We start from the raw sequence: 23,135 nt of genomic DNA, 5'->3' as shown, positions 1-23,135 counted from the left end.
GGGTGGAGGACAGTGTGATGAGTAGAGGACAGTGTGATGAGTAGAGGACAGTGTGATGGGTGGAGGACAGTGTGATGGGTGGAGGACAGTGTGATGGGTGGAGGACAGTGTGATGGGTGGAGGACAGTGTGATGGGTGGAGGACAGGGGGAGGCTGGGAACAGTGGCAGGCAGCAGGGAACAATCAGAGGCAGGCAGGTTCAGGAGCTAACCCTTATTCTTTTCAATTATTCACAAAACCTGAAAAAGAACCTTCATCTCCTTTGCTTCCCCTCCCTAGACACACACGCTTGCAAACATACACACACGCACACGCACACACACACACACACACACACACACACACACACACACACACACACACACACACACACACACACACACACACACACACACACACACAGACAAGGGCCCTTAAAATACCTAGTCTAAAAATAGCAGATGGGAAGCGGGAGCTTAGCTATTATTATTGCACACACGTCCTGCCTAGTCCCACCAAGGAAAGACAAGAGACTAATGATTTTCATGGTGCAAGCAATTAAAAAACTATTTGTCACCTGCCAGGCTGGGTGTGCGTTAGGGGCCTTGGCGGAGCACCACAGAGTTTCTCCACACACACACACACACACACACACACACACACACACACACACACACACAACACACACACACACACACACACACACACACACACACACACACACACACACACACACACACGAACAAACAAACAAACTTGCCCAGGCTGCAGTGTGAGTGCGTGCAGAGCAGACCCAGGGAAGGGACAGGCTGGAGGGTGAATGGATCCAGACAGAGGGGGCTGGAGCCAGGCAACCAGGAGGGAGAGTCAGTGTAGAGTGTAGGCCGTGGAGGGGGAGCAGAGCAGACAGGGACCAGGGTGAGCTCTGTCCTGATTGATGTGGACAGGTTAATACCAGGCCAGACAGCACCTCAGACAGCCCACTGCCATCAGGAAGCCATGCAATATTTAGAGGTCAGTGAATTAAAACCCTTCCCCTGCTCCTAGCTGCTACTGCTGCTCTGTCAGAGGCTTCTGACTAAAATAGGAATGTATACTTCTCCCCCTCCAGGAATAGTAACAGAGCGGGTCAGGAGGGAGAGGGAGTCTGCCTTCCTGGCCAGTTCCCATCCCTCCTCTCCCCTACAGGACAGCAGTCTGGAACTCACACGGAGAGAGAGAGACAGAGACAGGGAGAGAGCGATAGATAGATAGAGAGACAGAGACAGAAAGACAAAAAACAGAGCAAACTAGAGTGCTATTTGTCCCTAAACTGTGACTGACCCAAAAATTAAGAACGTCTTTGACTATGTACAGACTCAGTGAGCATAGCTATGCTATTGAGAAAGGCCACTGAAGGACGACCTGGCTCTCAAGAGAAGAAACTGAGCTGCACTTCCTAATCTCCTGCCAAATGTATGACCATATTAGAGACACATGCTTCCTTCAGATTACACAGACCAAGAAATAATCTACTGGGTGAAATACCACAGTGTAACGACGTTCGTTTGTTGAAGGAAGAGAGTCGGACCGAAATGCAGCGTGTTGGTTACTCATGACTTTAATGAAGTAATCGCGGTACATGAAATAACAGATACAAAATACAAAAACAACAAAACGGCACGTGAAACTATTACAGCCTATCTGGTGAACACTACACAGAGACAGGAACAATCACCCACGATTTACAAAGTGAACTCAGGCTACCTAAATACGGTTCCCAATCCGAGACAACGAGAAGCACCTGACTCTTAATTGAGAACCGCCTCAGGCAGCCAAGCCTAACAACACCCCTACTCAACCGCAATCCCAATAATACAAAACCCCAATACGAAATACAACAACATAAACCCATGTCACACCCTGGCCTGCCCAACATATAACAAAAACACAAAATACAATGACCAAGGCGTGACACACAGTGTACAATCACAGCAGCAAGATTTGTGACCTGTTGCCATAAGAAAAGGACAACCAGTGAAGAACAAACACCATTGTAAATACAACCTATATTTATGTTTATTTTATATTTGCACATCATTACAACCCTGTAAATAGACATACTATGACGTTGGAAATGTCTTTATTATTTTGGGACTTTTGGGAGTGTAATGTTTACCATACATTTGTATTGTTTATTTCACTCTTGTTTATTATCTATTTCACTAACATATGTTTTCCATGTCAATAAAGCCCCTTGCATTGAATTGAATTCAATGTAAGAGAGAGAGAGAGAGAGAGAGAGATATATATATATATATATATATAATATGATATTTGTAATGTCTTTACTGTTTTGAAACTTCTGTATGTGTAATGTTTACTGTTAATTTTTGTTGTTTTTCACTTTATATATTCACTTTGTATGTTGTCTACCTCACTTGCTTTGGCAATGTTAACACATGTTTCCCATGCCAATAAAGCCCTTGAATTGAATTGAATTGAATTGAGAGAGAGAGAGAGAGAGAGAGAGAGAGAGAGAGAGCTTCTCCTTAGCAGTCAACCCTGCATGCCTGGCAGAGCTATGATTTTTTCACTGAGTAAACTTAGTTTTCAATCAACATCATTAGAACGTTTCCCAATTATATCCCCTTACATTCAGCTTCAGTTCTACTTCCTTTACTTCCCTAGGTAATGCATTTGCTTAGTGATATAACCAATCATATCTTCAGTAGGCCTTTTCTGCTGCAGGTTGATGCTTTATGAAAATGAGTGACAGCCAATCAAATAAATGATCAATAGGAGGTCAAGGCGGCTTGCAGCGAATGGCCCCTGGCGGGGGTCTGAGCATGGAGTCTGTCCACAGGGGACGGTGAGCAGGAGGCCCCTCAGGCTGTCTATTAAATACTTCCCATCCTTCTGAGAGACACACAGAAGAGAGCCTTTGGCTGCCACACAGGAGGCCTCTGCTATGAGAGGACGGAGCCTGGTGGGGGGGGGGGCAGCAGTAAATAATGTGAAGGATGGCATCTTCCTCCCTGGCTTGCACTATGCAGGCTCCCACCTAGCCCCAGCACATACACATACACACACCGGGCTGCGGTGTGTGATTTACGAGACAGCTCGATAACGTTGGGTGATTTGCGCTGCTCGTTTTCACCCCCTGATCTCTACCCAATGATATCATCATCCACCTCTAATCCCCCACTAAAGCCCCTCTCATCCCTCCATCCCTCCATCCAGCCTTCTCTCCATCCCTTCCCCTCTCCTTATTTTCAGCCCTCTCCCCCTTTTCATCTCACGTTAGTGCTGGTTGGGAGAGGAGCAGGGATATGAGCCATGCTGGTGTTTAGGCTCCATTTACAACATGACATCTATCCAGACCACAGAAGACTGATTTGAGTTTGAAGCATTTTACGTGCCCTTATGCCCTCATCCTTTTACATTGCTGCCTTCACAGCGAGAGAGAGAGGCTGTGAATGTGTGTTTGTAAGAGACAAATCGTACGGCTGCTAAAGGTTGCTGCACATTTCCAACTTTTTTGCGGGAAATGTGAGAGACGCCGTTTATCAGTCATACATTCCTCTGTTATACAAAGCAGGGGGCTTTGAGGTCCTCTGCCAACTCCCAAACCATCAGTCCCAGTCCCATCTGACTCATTCCTCCACAGAGAAATCAGACAGACTCTCCCCAGGCCAAACTCTCCCATCCCACAGATGAGCCAGACAGATTTTCATAATGAAATTGCAGAGCCTTGCTTTGTACATTGATGAGTGGTGGCTAACTGGTTAGAGGGCAATGGAGATCAATAGGGAAGTGAATAAAGACTGAAGGACTCCAGACAATATCTATCTATCTATCTATCTATCTATCTATCTATCTATCTATCTATCTATCTATCTATCTATCTATCTATCTATCTATCTATTCAATTCAATTCAATTCAATTCAATTCAATTCAAGGGCTTTATTGGCATGGGAAACATGTGTTAACATTGCCAAAGCAAGTGAGGTAGACAACATACAAAGTGAATATATAAGGTGAAAACAAAAATGAACAGTAAACATTACACATACAGAAGTTTCAAAACAGTAAAGACATTACAAATGTCATATTATATATATATATAATATATATATATACAATGTACAAATAGTTAAAGGACACAAGATAAAATAAATAAGCATAAATATGGGTTGTATTTACAATGGTGTTTGTTCTTCACTGGTTGCCCTTTTCTCGTGGCAACAGGTCACAAATCTTGCTGCTGTGATGGCACACTGTGGAATTTCACCCAGTAGATATGGGAGTTTTTCAAAATTGGATTTGTTTTCGAATTCTTTGTGGATCTGTGTGATCTGGGGGAAATATGTATCTCTAATATGGTCATACATTGGGCAGGAGGTTAGGAAGTGCAGCTCAGTTTCCACCTCATTTTGTGGGCAGTGAGCACATAGCCTGTCTTCTCTTGAGAGCCATGTCTGCCTACGGCGGCCTTTCTCAATAGCAAGGCTATGCTCACTGAGTCTGTACATAGTCAAAGCTTTCCTTAATTTTGGGTCAGTCACAGTGGTCAGGTATTCTGCCGCTGTGTACTCTCTGTGTAGGGCCAAATAGCATTCTAGTTTGCTCTGTTTTTTTGTTAATTCTTTCCAATGTGTTAAGTAATTATCTTTTTGTTTTCTCATGATTTGGTTGGGTCTAATTGTGCTGTTGTCCTGGGGCTCTGTAGGGTGTGTTTGTGTTTGTGAACAGAGCCCCAGGACCAGCTTGCTTAGGGGACTCTTCTCCAGGTTCATCTCTCTGTAGGTGATGGCTTTGTTATGGAAGGTTTGTGAATCGCTTCCTTTTAGGTGGTTGTAGAATTTAATGGCTCTTTTCTGGATTTTGATAATTAGTGGGTATCGGCCTAATTCTGCTCTGCATGCATTATTTGGTGTTTTACGTTGTACACGGAGGATATTTTTGCAGAATTCTGCGTGCAGAGTCTCAATTTGGTGTTTGTCCCATTTTGTGAAGTCTTGGTTGGTGAGCGGACCCCAGACCTCACAACCATAAAGGGCAATGGGCTCTATGACTGATTCAAGTATTTTTAGCCAAATCCTAATTGGTATGTTGAAATTTATGTTTCTTTTGATGGCATAGAATGCCCTTCTTGCCTTGTCTCTCAGATCGTTCACAGCTTTGTGGAAGTTACCTGTGGCACTGATGTTTAGGCCAAGGTATGTATAGTTTTTTGTGTGCTCTAGGGCAACAGTGTCTAGATGTCATTTGAATTTGTGGTCCTGGTGACTGGACCTTTTTTGGAACACCATTATTTTGGTCTTACTGAGATTTACTGTCAGGGCCCAGGTCTGACAGAATCTGTGCATAAGATCTAGGTGCTGCTGTAGGCCCTCCTTGGTTGGTGACAGAAGTACCAGATCATCAGCAAACAGCAGACATTTGACTTCGGATTCTAGCAGGGGGAGGCCGGGTGCTGCAGACTTTTCTAGTGCCCGCGCCAATTCGTTGATATATATGTTGAAGAGGGTGGGGCTTAAGCTACATCCCTGTCTAACCCCACGACCCTGTGTGAAGAAATGTGTGTGTTTTTTGCCAATTTTAACCGCACACTTGTTGTTTGTGTACATGGATTTTATAATGTCATATGTTTTACCCCCAACACCACTTTCCATCAGTTTGTATAGCAGACCCTCATGCCAGATTGAGTCGAAGGCTTTTTTGAAATCAACAAAGCATGAGAAGACTTTGCCTTTGTTTTGGTTTGTTTGGTTGTCAATTAGGGTGTGCAGGGTGAATACATGGTCTGTTGTACGGTAATTTGGTAAAAAGCCCATTTGACATTTGCTCAGTACATTGTTTTCATTGAGGAAATGTACGAGTCTGCTGTTAATAATAATGCAGAGGATTTCCCCAAGGTTACTGTTGACACATATTCCACGGTAGTTATTGGGGTCAAATTTGTCTCCACTTTTGTGGATTGGGGTGATCAGTCCTTGGTTCCAAATCTATCTATCTATCTATCTATCTATCTATCTATCTATCTATCTATCTATCTATCTATCTATCTATCTATCTATCTATCTATCTATCTATCTATCTATCTATCTATCTATCTATCTATCTATCTATCCCTGTCCTCCCCTCTCATCTCTCTCTCCTTCCCTCCCTCCCTCCCTCCATCATCTCTCTCTCTCTATGACACGTCCAAGTGAACGTGTCCGGATGTCACTCTGGTCCACAGCTGGGGATGTGAACAGTAATCAGCACAGGACAAATTAGACAGTTCTGCTCGTTAGCTGTGACCAGTGTTCCCAGTGCTGCCATTACAACACTGTTACACCACCATTACATCACCGTTACACCACCGTTACACCAGTAATACACCACTGTTACACCACCATTACATCACAATTACACCACTGTTACACCACCGTTACACCACCATTACACCACCATTACATCCCCGTTACACCAGTAATACACCACCGTTATACCAGTATTACACCACTGTTACACCAGTATTACATCACCGTTACACCACCATTACATCACCGTTACACCACTGTAACACCATCGTTACACTAGTAATACACCACTGTTACACTACCATTACATCACAATTACACCACCATTACACCACCATTACATCCCCATTACACCAGGAATACACCACCGTTACACCAGTATTACACCAGTATTACATCACCGTTACACCACCATTACATCACCGTTACACCAGTAATACACCACCGTTACACAACCATTACACCACTGTTACACCACCATTACATCATCGTTACACCAGTAATACACCACCATTACATCACCATTACACCAGTAATACACCACTGTTACGCCACCATTACATCACAATTACACCACCATTACACTACTGTTACACCACCATTACATCACTGTTACACCAGTAATACACCACTGTTACACCACCATTACACTACTGTTACACCACCATTACATCACCGTTACACCAGTAATACATCACCGTTACACTACTGTTACACCACCGTTACACCAGTAATACACCACCGGTACACCAGTAATACACCACCGTTACACCAGTATTACATCACCGTTACACCAGTAATACACCACCGTTACACCAGTATTACATCACCGTTACACCAGTAATACACCACCGTTACACCACTATTACACCACCGTTACACCAGTAATACACCACCGTTACACCAGTATTACATCACCGTTACACCAGTAATACACCACCGTTACACCAGTATTACCCTACTGTTACACCAGTAATACACTACTGTTACACCACCATCACCCCGTTACACCAGTATTACACTACCGTTACACCAGTATTACACTACTGTTACACCACCATTACATCACCATTACACCAGTATTACACTACTGTTACATCACCGTTACACCAGTATTACACTACTGTTACATCACCGTTACACCAGTATTATTCTACCGTTACACCAGTATTACACTACTGTTACACCACCATTACATCACCATTACACCAGTATTACACTACTGTTACATCACCGTTACACCAGTATTACACTACCGTTACACCACCATTACATCACAGTTTCCCCACTGCTACACCAGTATTACACTACCATTACACCACCATTACATCACCGTTACACCAGTATTACACTACTGTTACACCACCATTACATCACCGTTACACCAGTATTACACTACTGTTACACCACCATTACATCACCGTTACCCCACCGTTACACCAGTATTACACTACTGTTACATCACCATTACACCACCGTTACACCAGTATTACATCACCGTTACACCAGTAATACACCACCGTTACACCAGTATTACCCTACTGTTACACCAGTAATACACTACTGTTACACCACCATCACCGTTACACCAGTATTACACTACTGTTACATCACCGTTACACCAGTATTATTCTACCGTTACACCAGTATTACACTACTGTTACACCACCATTACATCACCATTACACCAGTATTACACTACTGTTACATCACCGTTACACCAGTATTACACTACCGTTACACCACCATTACATCACAGTTTCCCCACTGCTACACCAGTATTACACTACCATTACACCACCATTACATCACCGTTACACCAGTATTACACTACTGTTACACCACCATTACATCACCGTTACACCAGTATTACACTACTGTTACACCACCATTACATCACCGTTACCCCACCGTTACACCAGTATTACACTACTGTTACATCACCATTACACCACCGTTACACCAGTATTACATCACCGTTACACCAGTAATACACCACCGTTACACCAGTATTACCCTACTGTTACACCAGTAATACACTACTGTTACACCACCATCACCGTTACACCAGTATTACACTACTGTTACATCACCGTTACACCAGTATTACACTACCGTTACACCAGTATTACACTACTGTTACACCACCATCACCGTTACACCAGTATTACACTACTGTTACATCACCGTTACACCAGTATTACACTACTGTTACATCACCGTTACACCAGTATTACACTACTGTTACACCTGTATTACACTACTGTTACACCACCATTACCCCACCGTTACACCAGTATTACACTACTGTTACATCACCATTACACCACTATTACACTACCATTGCAACAGTATTACACTACTGTTACACCACCATTACCCCACCGTTACACCAGTATTACACTACTGTTACATCACCATTACACCACTATTACACTACCATTGCAACAGTATTACACTACTGTTACACCACCATTACCCCACCGTTACACCAGTATTACACTACTGTTACATCACCGTTACACCAGTATTACACTACTGTTACACCTGTATTACACTACTGTTACACCACCATTACATCACCGTTACCCCACCGTTACACCAGTATTACACTACTGTTACACCACCATTACATCACCGTTACACCAGTATTACACTACTGTTACATCACCATTACACCACTATTACACTACCATTGCAACAGTATTACACTACTGTTACACCCCCATTACACCAGTATTACACTACTGTTACATCACCGTTACAACAGTATTACACTACTCTTACATCACCATTACACCACTATTACACTACCGTTACACCAGTATTACACTACTGTTACATCACCATTACACCACTATTACACTACCGTTACACCAGCATTACACTACTGTGCACCACCATTACATCACCGTTACACCAGTATTACACTACTGTTACACCACCATTACATCACCGTTACACCAGTATTACATCACCGTTTCCCCACCGTAACCCCAGTATTACATTACTGTTACACGGCTACACCATGACCCAACTGCCTGTGTCATCGTCACGCTTGGGAATGGGTCAGAGGCAGGGGGCGCAGGGTGGGGTACTGCTGTGTAGCATGAGTTACATGGTACTGTCTCTGTCATGTCAGGGTAGGGGAATGTGGCAGGGTGGGGTTCTGTGCCAGTCGATTGGTCTATTCTGCCCTGCTGGAGTCCATTGATCTGCTCTCCCCTCTGACACAGCACAGACAGGAATCAATCAGAGAGCACTACACAGCTCCACACAGGGGATATAGGCCTCTCACTGTGCAGGTAGCAGACTCATCTTTACAAGGGCAGGGAGACAGGGCTTTATTACACTATGCGGGACAGACCCCTATCATGTCCTACCAGTGATTTGAGCATGTCCTGAGAAAGGTCTCTGTCCTGTCCCAGGTGGAGGTTAGAGCAGAGTGATGGTTAGGCCTGTCTGAGAGAATGAACACGATAGGACAGTCCAATCACCTCCACTAACATTCTGGAGGTGTGGAAATATCCGCACGTACCTTATGAGGCGCCGGCAGAACTCAATAACTGGGTGAATGTCACTTTGGCTCATTTTTCAAGCTTTAACCTTTCTGGAAAGCTGAATAATTGAAGATGTCTATCTGCGGTTGGTTGGCCTCTATCTCGCCTCCCCTTTACAGTGTTTCTAGACCGCCACTCCACTCCGGCCCGCGAGTGAAAATGGCAAGACGAATGCAGCGAGGTATTCCTGATAATTGGCCTTAGCCGTGCCGACGGGCTAAGGGCTGCAAGCCTGCCTTGGAAAAATGTTGTGGTCACTGAGCCTTCTGGAGGAAGAAGTGAAGCAGGCCCTAAACCTGCCTCTCTCTTTGGCAGTAACACTCTACATGTATATTTCAGTCATTTAGCAGACTTTTTTACCCAGAGCAACTGACAGGGGTAATTACGGGTTAAGTGCCTTGCACAAGGACACATAAAAAAAAAAACCTGGTCAGCTCGGGGATTTGAACCAGCGACCTTTCGGTTACTGGCACGCTCTTAACCGCTAGGCTACCTGCCGCCCCTACATGATAATCACATGATAATGATGATTTATTGTTTGCATTAGGGCTAGAGAGCATCATGATACACTACCGGTCAAAAGTTTTAGAACACCTACTCATTCAAGGGTTTTTCTTTATTTTTTACTATTTTCTACATTGTAGAATAATAGTGAAGACATCAAAACTATGATATAACACATATGGAATCATGTAGTATCCAAAAAAGTGTTAAATAAATCAAAATATATTTTAGATTCTTCAAATAGCCACCCTTTGCCTTGATGACAGCTTTGCACACTCTTGCCATTCTCTCAACCAGCTTCATGAGGTAGTCACCTGGAATGCATTTCAATTAACAGGTGTGACTTCTTTGTGGAATTTCTTTCCTTCTTAATGATTTTGAGCCAATCAGTTATGTTGTGACAAGGTAGGGGTGGTATGCAGAAGATATTTCACAGACAACACAAAGATTCCTTGATGTCCTTCCAGATTCCCTCTGTCTACCCAAGGACGCCATAGGACAAAAATCAGTTAACCACCTAACTGAGGATCTCAATTTAACCTTGCGCAATACCCTAGATGCAGTTGCACCCCTAAAAACTAAAAACATTTCTCATAAGAAACTAGCTCCCTGATACACAGAAAATACCCGAGCTCTGAAGCAAGCTTCCAGAAAATTGGAACGGAAGTGGCGCCACACCAAACTGGAAGTCTTCCGACTAGCTTGGAAAGACGGTACCGTGCAGTACCGAAGAGCCCTTACTGCTGCTCGATCATCCTATTTTTCTAACTTAATTGAGGAAAATAAGAACAATCCGAAATTCCTTTTTGATACTGTCGCAATGCTAACTAAAAAGCAGCATTCCCCAAGAGAGGATGACTTTCACTTTAGCAGTGATAAATTCATGAACTTCTTTGAGGAAAAGATTATGATTATTAGAAAGCAAATTACGGACTCCTCTTTAAACCTGCGTATTCCTCCAAACCTCAGTTGTCCTGAGTCTGCACAACTCTGCCAGGACCTAGGATCAAGAGAGACGCTCAAGTGTTTTAGTACTATATCTCTTGACACAATGATGAAAATAATCATGGCCTCTAAACCTTCAAGCTGCATACTGGACCCTATTCCAACTAAACTACTGAAAGAGCTGCTTCCTGTGCTTGGCCCTCCTATGTTGAACTCCTATTTCCTATGTTGAATATAATAAACGGCTCTCTATCCACCGGATGTGTACCAAACTCACTAAAAGTGGCAGTAATAAAGCCTCTCTTGAAAAAGCCAAACCTTGACCCAGAAAATATAAAAAACTATCGGCCTATATCGAATTTTCCATTCCTCTCAAAAATTTTAGAGAAGGCTGTTGCGCAGCAACTCACTGCCTTCCTGAAGACAAACAATGTATACGAAATGCTTCAGTCTGGTTTTAGACCCCATCATAGCACTGAGACGGCACTTGTGAAGGTGGTAAATGACATTTTAATGGCCTCGGACCGAGGCTCTGCATCTGTCCTCGTGCTCCTAGACCTTAGTGCTGCTTTTGATACCATCGATCACCACATTATTTTGGAGAGATTGGAAACCCAAATTGGTCTACACGGACATGTTCTGGCCTGGTTTAGATCTTATCTGTCGGAAAGATATCAGTTTGTCTCTGTGAATGGTTTGTCCTCTGACAAATCAACTGTAAATTTCGGTGTTCCTCAAGGTTCCGTTTTAGGACCACTATTGTTTTCACTATATATTTTACCTCTTGGGGATGTTATTCGAAAACATAATGTTAACTTTCACTGCTATGCGGATGACACACAGCTGTACATTTCAATGAAACATGGTGAAGCCCCAAAACTGCCCTCGCTAGAAGCATGTGTTTCAGACATAAGGAAGTGGATGGCTGCAAACTTTCTACTATTAAACTCGGACAAAACAGAGATGCTTGTTCTAGGTCCCAAGAAACAAAGAGATCTTCTGTTGAATCTGACAATTAATCTTAATGGTTGTACAGTCGTCTCAAATAAAACTGTGAAGGACCTCGGCGTTACTCTGGACCCTGATCTCTCTTTTGAAGAACATATCAAGACCATTTCAAGGACAGCTTTTTTCCATCTACGTAACATTGCAAAAATCAGAAACTTTCTGTCCAAAAATGATGCAGAAAATTAATCCATGCTTTTGTCACTTCTAGGTTAGACTACTGCAATGCTCTACTTTCCGGCTACCCGGATAAAGCACTGAATAAACTTCAGTTAGTGCTAAATACGGCTGCTAGAATCCTGACTAGAACCAAAAAATTTGATCATATTACTCCAGTGCTAGCCTCTCTACACTGGCTTCCTGTCAAAGCAAGGGCTGATTTCAAGGTTTTACTGCTAACCTACAAAGCATTACATGGGCTTGCTCCTACCTATCGCTCTGATTTGGTCCTGCCGTACATACCTACACGTACGCTACGGTCACAAGACGCAGGCCTCCTAATTGTCCCTAGAATTTCTAAGCAAACAGCTGGAGGCAGGGCTTTCTCCTATAGAGCTCCATTTTTATGGAACGGTCTGCCTACCCATGTCAGAGACGCAAACTCGGTCTCAACCTTTAAGTCTTTACTGAAGACTCATCTCTTCAGTGGCTCATATGATTGAGTGTAGTCTGGCCCAGGAGTGGGAAGGTGAACGGAAAGGCTCTGGAGCAACGAACTGCCCTTGCTGTCTCTGCCTGGCCGGTTCCCCTCTTTCCACTGGGATTCTCTGCCTCTAACCCTATTACAGGGGCTGAGTCACTGGCTTACTGGGGCTCTCTCATGCCGCCCCTGGAGGGGGTGCGTCACCTGAGTGGGTTGATGTCTGGGTTGGCGCCCCCCCCCTTGGGTTGTGCCGTGGCGGAGATCTTTGTGGGCTATACTCAGCCTTGTCTCAGGATGGTAAGTTGGTGGTTGAAGATATCCCTCTAGTGGTGTGGGGGCTGTGCTTTGGCAAAGTGGGTGGGGTTATATCCTTCCTGTTTGGCCCTGTCCGGGGGTGTCCTCGGATGGGGCCACAGTGTCTCCTGACCCCTCCTGTGTCGGGGGGCTAGGGTCAGTTTGTTATATCTGGAGTACTTCTCCTGTCCTATTCGGTGTCCTGTGTGAATCTAAGTGTGCGTTCTCTAATTCTCTCCTTCTCTCTTTCTTTCTCTCTCTCGGAGGACCTGAGCCCTAGGACCATGCCCCAGGACTACCTGACATGATGACTCCTTGCTGTCCCCAGTCCACCTGGCCATGCTGCTGCTCCAGTTTCAACTGACCTGAGCCCTAGGACCATGTCCCAGGACTACCTGACATGATGACTCCTTGCTGTCCCCAGTCCACCTGGCCATGCTGCTGCTCCAGTTTCAACTGTTCTGCCGACCATGCTGGTCATTTATGAACATTTGAACATCTTGGCCATGTTCTGTTATAATCTCCACCCGGCACAGCCAGAAGAGGACTGGCCACCCCACATATGCTCTCTCTAATTCTCTCTTTCTTTCTCTCTCTCGGAGGACCTGAGCCCTAGGACCGTGCCCCAGGACTACCTGACATGATGACTCCTTGCTGTCCCCAGTCCACCTGACTGTGCTGCTGCTCCAGTTTCAACTGTTCTGCCTTATTATTATTCGACCATGCTGGTCATTTATGAACATTTGAACATCTTGGCCATGTTCTGTTATAATCTCCACCCGGCACAGCCAGAAGAGGACTGGCCACCCCACATAGCCTGGTTCCTCTCTAGGTTTCTTCCTAGGTTTTGGCCTTTCTAGGGAGTTTTTCCTAGCCACTGTGCTTCTACACCTGCATTGCTTGCTGTTTGGGGTTTTAGGCTGGGTTTCTGTACAGCACTTTGAGATATCAGCTGATGTACGAAGGGCTATATAAATACATTTGATTTGATTTGATATTCCTATTTGGTAAAAGACCAAGTCCATATTATGGCAAGAACAGCTCAAATAAGCAAAGAGAAACAACAAATTACTTTAAGACATGGAGGTCAGTCAATACAGAACATTTCAAGAACTTTCTTCAAGGGCAGTCGCAAAAACCATCAAGCGCTATGATGAAACTGGCTCTCATGAGGACCGCCACAGGAATGGAAGACCTAGAGTTACCTCTGCTGCAGAGGATACGTTCATTAGAGTTAACTGCACCTCAGATTGCAGCCCAAATAAATGCTTCACAGAGTTCAAGTAACAGACACATCTCAACATCAACTGTTCAGGGGAGACTGTGTGAATAAGGCCTTCATGGTCGAATTGATGCAAAGAAACCACTACTAAAGGACCCCAATAATAAGAAGAGACTTGCTTGGGCCAAGAAACATAAATGCAATGGACATTAGACCGGTGGAAATATGTCTTTTGGTCTGACGAGTCCAAATTGGAGATTTTTGGTTCCAACCGCCATGTCTTTGTGAGACGCGTTGTGGGTGAACAGACGTTGTGGGTGAACAGACTCTGGGGAACTAGAGAAAAGAGTACTGAGGGCTGTACTGGGGAGAGTACTGGGGGCTGTAAATTAACTAGCCACCTAGCTGACTGACTAACCTTAGTGGGGTCAGAGATTAGGACACCAGTGTCTCTGTCTATGGCTGAGCTTGGCTAGCACTAACCCAACACAACCAGAAGGACTGTCTTTAACCTCTCCCCTGGGCTGGAGCAGACAGAGAAGAGAACAATGACGAGAGAAGGGGAGGAGACAGAGGTGAGGAGAGAAGGAGAGGAGACAGAGGTGAGGAGAGAAGGAGAGGAGACAGAGGTGAGGAGAGAAGGAGAGGAGACAGAGGTGAGGAGAGAAGAAGAGAATGAAAGGAGACAGAGGTGAGGAGAGAAGAAGAGAAGGAGAGGAGACAGAGGTGAGGAGAGAAGGAGAGGAGACAGAGGTGAGGAGAGAAGAAGAGAAGGAGAGGAGGCAGAGGTGAGGAGAGAAGAAGAGAAGGAGAGGAGACAGAGGTGAGGAGAGAAGGAGAGGAGACAGAGGTGAGGAGAGAAGAAGAGAAGGAGAGGAGACAGAGGTGAGGAGAGAAGAAGAGAAGGAGAGGAGACAGAGGTGAGGAGAGAAGGGGAGGAGATAGAGGTGAGGAGAGAAGAAGAGAAGGAGAGGAGACAGAGGTGAGGAGAGAAGGAGAGGAGACAGAGGTGAGGAGAGAAGAAGAGAAGGAGAGGAGACAGAGGTGAGGAGAGAAGAAGAGGAAGGAGAAGACAGAGGTGAGGAGAGAAGAAGAGAGGAGAGGAGACAGAGGTGAGGAGAGAAGAAGAGAAGGAGAGGAGACAGAGGTGAGGAGAGAAGGAGAGAAGGAGAGGAGACAGAGGTGAGGAGAGAAGAAAGAGAAGGAGAGGAGACAGAGGTGAGGAGAGGGAGAGGAGACAGGTGAGGAGAGAAGGAGAAGAGGACAGAGGTGAGAGGAGAGAAGGAAGAAACAGAGGAGAGAGAAGAAGAGAAGGAGAGGAGACAGAGGTGAGGAGAGAAGGAGAGAAGAGAGGAGACAGGTGAGGAGAGAAGGAGAAGGAGAGACAGAGGTGAGGAGAGAAGAGAGAGAAGGAGAGGAGACAGAGGTGAGGAGGTGAGGAGAGGAGGAGGAAACAGATGTGAGGAGAGAAGGAGAGAAGGAGAGGAGACAGAGGTGAGGAGAGAAGGAGAGGAAACAGAGGAGAGAAGGAGAGAAGGAGAGGAAACAGAGGTGAGAAGGAGAGAAGGAGAGGAGACAGAGGTGAGGAGAGAAGAAGAGAAGGAGAGGAGACAGAGGTGAGGAGAGAAGGAGAGGAAACAGAGGTGAGGAGAGAAGGAGAGAAGGAGAGGAGACAGAGGTGAGGAGAGAAGGAGAGAAGGAGAGGAGACAGAGGTGAGGAGAGAAGGAGAGAAGGAAAGGAAACAGAGGTGAGGAGAGAAGGAGAGAAGGAGAGGAGACAGAGGTGAGGAGAGAAGAAGAGAAGGAGAGGAGACAGAGGTGAGGAGAGAAGGAGAGGAAACAGAGGTGAGGAGAGAAGGAGAGAAGGAGAGGAGACAGAGGTGAGGAGAGAAGGAGAGGAAACAGAGGTGAGGAGAGAAGGAGAGAAGGAGAGGAGACAGAGGTGAGGAGAGAAGAAGAGAAGGAGAGGAGACAGAGGTGAGGAGAGAAGGAGAGGAAACGGAGGTGAGGAGAGAAGGAGAGAAGGAGAGGAGACAGTGAGGAGAGAAGAAGAGAAGGAGAGGAGACAGAGGTGAGAAGAGAAGGAGAGAAGGAGAGGACACAGAGGTGAGGAGAGAAGGTGAAAAGAGACGAGCAGAGTGAGGGGAGGAGAGGGTTGAGAGGGGAGGAGGAGGAGAGGAGGCAGGATAAGGTTTACACCCTGCTGTGTTTCAGTGTGACATAAGCAGCAGATCACAGTGAGGAGAGACACAGGAGGAAAGGAGAGCAACTGAGATATGTTTCACACACGGTCATGTTCATCTAACAGCTGTTCTCCTCATGGCAGGGGAGAGCAGAGAGGCAGAAGAGCAGCATACTGCTGAGAGGTCCATATCATCTCCAGATATACAGCAGGCTCAGGCCCTCAGAGACCTGCCTGTCTACAGCCTGCCTGTCTACAACCTGTCTGTCTACAGCCTGACACACACACACTGCCTGGCCCTACCAGAGCCAAGCAAAGGCTAGGTCTGTTCCTGTTTTACTATCCCTAGTTGGCCCTGTGTACCATGTCTGTACTACTGTACTCTGACTGACTCTATTCCACTCTACAGAGCCACCAGTCCTCAGCTGACTGAGCACGTAGTCATTAACTGATCTAACAGTATAGAAGGATGTCATTAACTATTCTAACAGTATAGAATGATGTTATTAACTATTCTAACAGTATAGAAGGATGTTATTAACTATTCTAACAGTATATAAGGACGTCATTAACTATTCTAACAGTATAGAAGGATGTTATTAACTATTCTAACAGTATAGAAGGATGTTATTAACTATTCTAACAGTATAGAAGGATGTTATTAACTATTCTAACAGTATAGAAGGATGTTATTAACTATTCTAACAGTATAGAAGGATGTTATTAACTATTCTAACAGTATAGAAGGATGTTATTAACTATTCTAACAGTATAGAAGGATGTTATTAACTATTCTAACAGTATAGAAGGATGTTATTAACTATTCTAACAGTATAGAATGATGTTATTAACTATTCTAACAGTATAGAAGGATGTTATTAACTATTCTAACAGTATAGAAGGATATTATTAACTATTCTAACAGTATAGAAGGATGTTATTAACTATTCTAACAGTATAGAAGGATGTTATTAACTATTCTAACAGTATAGAAGGATGTCATTAACTATTCTAACAGTATAGAAGGATGTCATTAACTATTCTAACAGTATAGAAGGATGTTATTAACTATTCTAACAGTATAGAAGGATGTTATTAACTATTCTAACAGTATAGAAGGATGTCATTAACTGATCTAACAGTATAGAAGGATGTTATTAACTATTCTAACAGTATAGAAGGATGTTATTAACTATTCTAACAGTATAGAAGGATGTTATTAACTATTCTAACAGTATAGAAGGATGTTATTAACTATTCTAACAGTATAGAAGGATGTTATTAACTATTCTAACAGTATAGAAGGATGTTATTAACTATTCTAACAGTATAGAAGGATGTTATTAACTATTCTAACAGTATAGAAGGATGTTATTAACTATTCTAACAGTATAGAAGGATGTTATACCTGTCTTTTCATGACAGCCACGTGCACAGTTCAAAAGTTACGATTTTATACATGTGGGCCCAAACTAGCATGCAGAAACAGCACCACTACATATTTATCATGAGTCCTGGGCTGAGTTGGGACAGTGACCACTATGTTGCCATGGGTGAGATACTGTAGGTAAACAAATCACACTGAGTAAAGCAATGAAAAGAAACCTCTCTGGTAATACAAATGATAGTCGCTCAGGTTGGAGCTCAGTGTTCATTTACATTTACATTTAAGTCATTTAGCAGACGCTCTTATCCAGAGCGACTTACAAATTGGTGCATTCACCTTATGACATCCAGTGGAACAGTAGTGCATCTAAATCTTTTAAGGGGGTGAGAGGGATTACTTTATCCTATCCTAGATATTCCTTAAAGAGGTGGGGTTTCAGGTGTCTCCGGAAGGTGGTGATTGACTCCGCTGTCCTGGCGTCGTGAGGGAGTTTGTTCCACCATTGGGGGCCAGAGCAGCGAACAGTTTTGACTGGGCTGAGCGGGAACTGTACTTCCTCAGTGGTAGGGAGGCGAGCAGGCCAGAGGTGGATGAACGCAGTGCCCTTGTTTGGGTGTAGGGCCTGATCAGAGCCTGGAGGTACTGAGGTGCCGTTCCCTCACAGCTCCGTAGGCAAGCACCATGGTCTTGTAGCGGATGCGAGCTTCAACTGGAAGCCAGTGGAGAGAGCGGAGGAGCGGGGTGACGTGAGAGAACTTGGGAAGGTTGAACACCAGACGGGCTGGCGTTTGGAAGTTGTGGGTTTAATGGCACAGGCAGGGAGCCCAGCCAACAGCGAGTTGCAGTAATCCAGATGGGAGATGACGAGTGCCTGGATTAGGACCTGCGCCGCTTCCTGTGTGAGGCAGGGTCGTACTCTGCGGATGTTGTAGAGCATGAACCTACAGGAACGGGCCACCGCCTTGATGTTAGTTGAGAACGACAGGGTGTTGTCCAGGATCACGCCAAGGTTCTTAGCGCTCTGGGAGGAGGACACAATGGAGTTGTCAACCGTGATGGCGAGATCATGGAACGGGCAGTCCTTCCCGGGAGGAAGAGCAGCTCCGTCTTGCCGAGGTTCAGCTTGAGGTGGTGATCCGTCATCCACACTGATATGTCTGCCAGACATGCAGAGATGCGATTCGCCACCTGATCATCAGAAGGGGGAAAGGAGAAGATTAATTGTGTGTCGTCTGCATAGCAATGATAGGAGAGACCATGTGAGGTTATGACAGAGCCAAGTGACTTGGTGTATAGCGAGAATAGGAGAGGGCCTAGAACAGAGCCCTGGGGGACACCAGTGGTGAGAGCACGTGGTGTGGAGACGGATTCTCGCCACGCCACCTGGTAGGAGCGACCTGTCAGGTAGGACGCAATCCAAGCGTGGGCCGCGCCGGGAGATGCCCAACTCGGAGAGGGTGGAGAGGAGGATCTGATGGTTCACAGTATCGAAGGCAGCCGATAGGTCTAGAAGGATGAGAGCAGAGGAGAGAGAGTTAGCTTTAGCAGTGCGGAGCGCCTCCGTGATACAGAGAAGAGCAGTCTCAGTTGAATGACTAGTCTTGAAACCTGACTGATTTGGATCAAGAAGGTCATTCTGAGAGAGATAGCGGGAGAGCTGGCCAAGGACGGCACGTTCAAGAGTTTTGGAGAGAAAAGAAAGAAGGGATACTGGTCTGTAGTTGTTGACATCGGAGGGATCGAGTGTAGGTTTTTTCAGAAGGGGTGCAACTCTCGCTCTCTTGAAGACGGAAGGGACGTAGCCAGCGGTCAGGGATGAGTTGATGAGCGAGGTGAGGTAAGGGAGAAGGTCTCCGGAAATGGTCTGGAGAAGAGAGGAGGGGATAGGGTCAAGCGGGCAGGTTGTTGGGCGGCCGGCCGTCACAAGACGCGAGATTTCATCTGGAGAGAGGGGGAGAAAGAGGTCAGAGCACAGGGTAGGGCAGTGTGAGCAGAACCAGCGGTGTCGTTTGACTTAGCAAACGAGGATCGGATGTCGTCGACCTTCTTTTCAAAATGGTTGACGAAGTCATCTGCAGAGAGGGAGGAGGGGGGGGGAGGAGGATTCAGGAGGGAGGAGAAGGTTGCAAAGAGCTTCCTAGGGTTAGAGGCAGATGCTTGGAATTTAGAGTGGTAGAAAGTGGCTTTAGCAGCAGAGAGAGAAGAGGAAAATGTAGAGAGGAGGGAGTGAAAGGATGTCAGGTCCGCAGGGAGGCGAGTTTTCCTCCATTTCCGCTCGGCTGCCCGGAGCCCTGTTCTGTGAGCTCGCAATGAGTCGTTGAGCCACGGAGCGGGAGGGGAGGACCGAGCCGGCCTGGAGGATAGGGGACATAGAGAGTCAAAGGATGCAGAAAGGGAGGAGAGGAGGGTTGAGGAGGCAGAATCAGGAGATAGGTTGGAGAAGGTTTGAGCAGAGGGAAGAGATGATAGGATGGAAGAGGAGAGAGTAGCGGGGGAGAGAGAGCGAAGGTTGGGACGGCGTGATACCATCCGAGTAGGGGCAGTGTGGGAAGTGTTGGATGAGAGCGAGAGGGAGAAGGATACAAGGTAGTGGTCGGAGACTTGGAGGAGTTGCAATGAGGTTAGTGGAAGAACAGCATCTAGTAAAGATGAGGTCGAGCGTATTTCCTGCCTTGTGAGTAGGGGGGGAAGGTGAGAGGGTGAGGTCAAAAGAGGAGAGGAGTGGAAAGAAGGAGGCAGAGAGGAATGAGTCAAAGGTAGACGTGGGGAGGTTAAAGTCGCCCAGAACTGTGAGAGGTGAGCCGTCCTCAGGAAAGGAGCGTATCAAGGCATCAAGCTCATTGATGAACTCTCCGAGGGAACCTGGAGGGCGATAAATGATAAGGATGTTAAGCTTGAAAGGGCTGGTAACTGTGACAGCATGGAATTCAAAGGAGGCGATAGACAGATGGGTAAGGGGAGAAAAGAGAATGACCACTTGGGAGAGATGAGGATCCCGGTGCCACCACCCCGCTGACCAGAAGCTCTCGGGGTGTGCGAGAACACGTGGGCAGACGAAGAGAGAGCAGTAGGAGTAGCAGTGTTGTCTGTGGTGACCCATGTTTCCGTCAGTGCCAAGAAGTCGAGGGACTGGAGGGAGGCATAGGCTGAGATGAACTCTGCCTTGTTGGCCGCAGATCGGCAGTTCCAGAGGCTACCGGAGACCTGGAACTCCACGTGGGTCGTGCGCGCTGGGACCACCAGATTAGGGTGGCCGCGGCCACGCGGTGTGGAGCGTTTGTATGGTCTGTGCAGAGAGGAGAGAACAGGGATAGACAGACACATAGTTGACAGGCTACACAAGAGGCTACGCTAATGCAAAGGAGATTGGAATGACAAGTGGACTACACGTCTCGAGTGTTCAGAAAGTTAAGCTTACGTAGCAAGAATCTTATTGACTAAAATGATTAAAATGATACAGTACTGCTGAAGTAGGCTAGCTGGCAGAGGCTGCATGTGGACTATGTAGGCTAGCTGGCAGTGTCTGCGTTGTTGACACTACACTAATCAAGTTGTTCCGTTGAGTGTAATGGTTTCTACTGTGCTACTGTGCTGCTATTCGGGGCTAGCTGGCTAGCTAGCAGTGTTGATTTACGTTACGTTGCGTTAAAAGAACGACAATAGCTGGCTAGCTAACCTAGGAAATCGCTCAAGACTACACAATTATCTTTGATACAAAGACGGCTATGTAGCTAGCTATGTAGCTAGCTACGATCAAACAACTCAAGCCGTTGTACTGTAATGAAATGAAAAATGTGATACTACCTGTGGAGCGAAGCGAAATGCGACCGGATTGTTGAGTGCGGAAGTTCTGTTACGTTAAGGACGACGAATAGCTGGCTAGCTAACCTCGGTAAATTAAGATAATCACTCTAAAACTACACACTCTAAACTACACAATTATCTTGGATACGAAGACAGCAAAGACAACTATGTAGCTAGCTAACACTACACTAATCAAGTCGTTCAGTTGAGTGTAAGTTGTGCTGCTAATCGGTAGACGGTGGACTAGCTAACGGTAGACGTTAGCTAGCTAGCTAGCTGCAGGGCGGTGTAGACTGCGTTAGGACGACGAAATACGATAATTACGCAATTTCTATTCTCCCTACCATCATATCTAAACCAATATGGCACCAATGTTTGAAATATTGCAAATCAACGTGATTGGAGGTACACAACACACGCATCTCGTCAGGGTCTGTCAGGCAGTTACCGAGAACCAATTTAGCACACACATAAACCCTCCCAAACCTCGCTCAAATTCTAGACGTGGGATTCAACCAAGACTACAGAGTCCATTGGGTGACCATTAGACTTTTTTGTAGGTGCAACAGTTTTGATTAAATTCACAATATATCGCTCTTACGAGCACATTTCTGGGTATACGCGACTATATCTCATGAATGTACGTTGGGTTGTAAATGGTATATTTAGTGATAACTCACTTTTGTTTCCAGGTAATGTATTACTAGGCCTTTCTTCAGTAAACGTTAAAGTACATTTTCATGTAAATAGTTCATGGGTACATGTTGATTATTTGTGTATTTTCTAGGAGATTTCTCGACTGTGTGGTTAAAAGAATTCAGGGATTGTTTGTCCAGTTTACTCCATACTGGCTTAAATTAATTAGAGTTGTTTTGCTTCCCTCTGGAAAATCAGCTGTTAATATGAAATAAATACTAATAACTACATTATTTGTCATGCTTGTGTACTCTTACTTTACTTGTATTGCTGTGTCTTGCTGTAGTGTTGTATAATCACGTTCCTGTGTAAAGATCATGGAAATTAAAAACAAAAAACGCTGTTTTAAGTGAGAAGTCTGAAGCCGAAAAAGTAAGGACATTTACATGAGCACCACAACATGCTCCACCAAAGTTTTCCAGCGCACAGCTTTGACCTAGTACAGTAGCTATGATGGTCTATTGTACTTCCAACAGGTTGCTTAGGATTTAAACCCTCTCAAACAGCCTCATTCATACTAGAGGAGGAGCTCCCACAACAATGTGATTTGTATCGCATACAAGGTAATGCACTTCAGAGGGATAATGGACTTTACAGTGTCCTGCTATTAAAATAATATATGC

At 45.3% G+C, this 23,135-nt stretch overlaps 1 protein-coding gene across 1 annotated transcript in view; it reads right to left on the bottom strand.

The window, feature by feature from the left end:
- LOC115102345 (calmodulin-binding transcription activator 1-like) overlaps positions 1–23,135 on the bottom strand; it is a 129,520-nt gene that overhangs the window by 80,167 nt on the left and 26,218 nt on the right. The window contains 1 exon segment of the mRNA XM_065006054.1: positions 2,779–2,877. Within this exon segment, the coding sequence (XP_064862126.1) occupies positions 2,779–2,877 (99 nt within the window).

This window comes from Oncorhynchus nerka, linkage group LG20 (assembly GCF_034236695.1).
Source record: "Oncorhynchus nerka isolate Pitt River linkage group LG20, Oner_Uvic_2.0, whole genome shotgun sequence".
In the NCBI taxonomy this organism is placed as follows: Eukaryota; Metazoa; Chordata; class Actinopteri; order Salmoniformes; family Salmonidae; genus Oncorhynchus; species Oncorhynchus nerka.
This window is presented reverse-complemented; position numbering and strand designations above follow the sequence as displayed.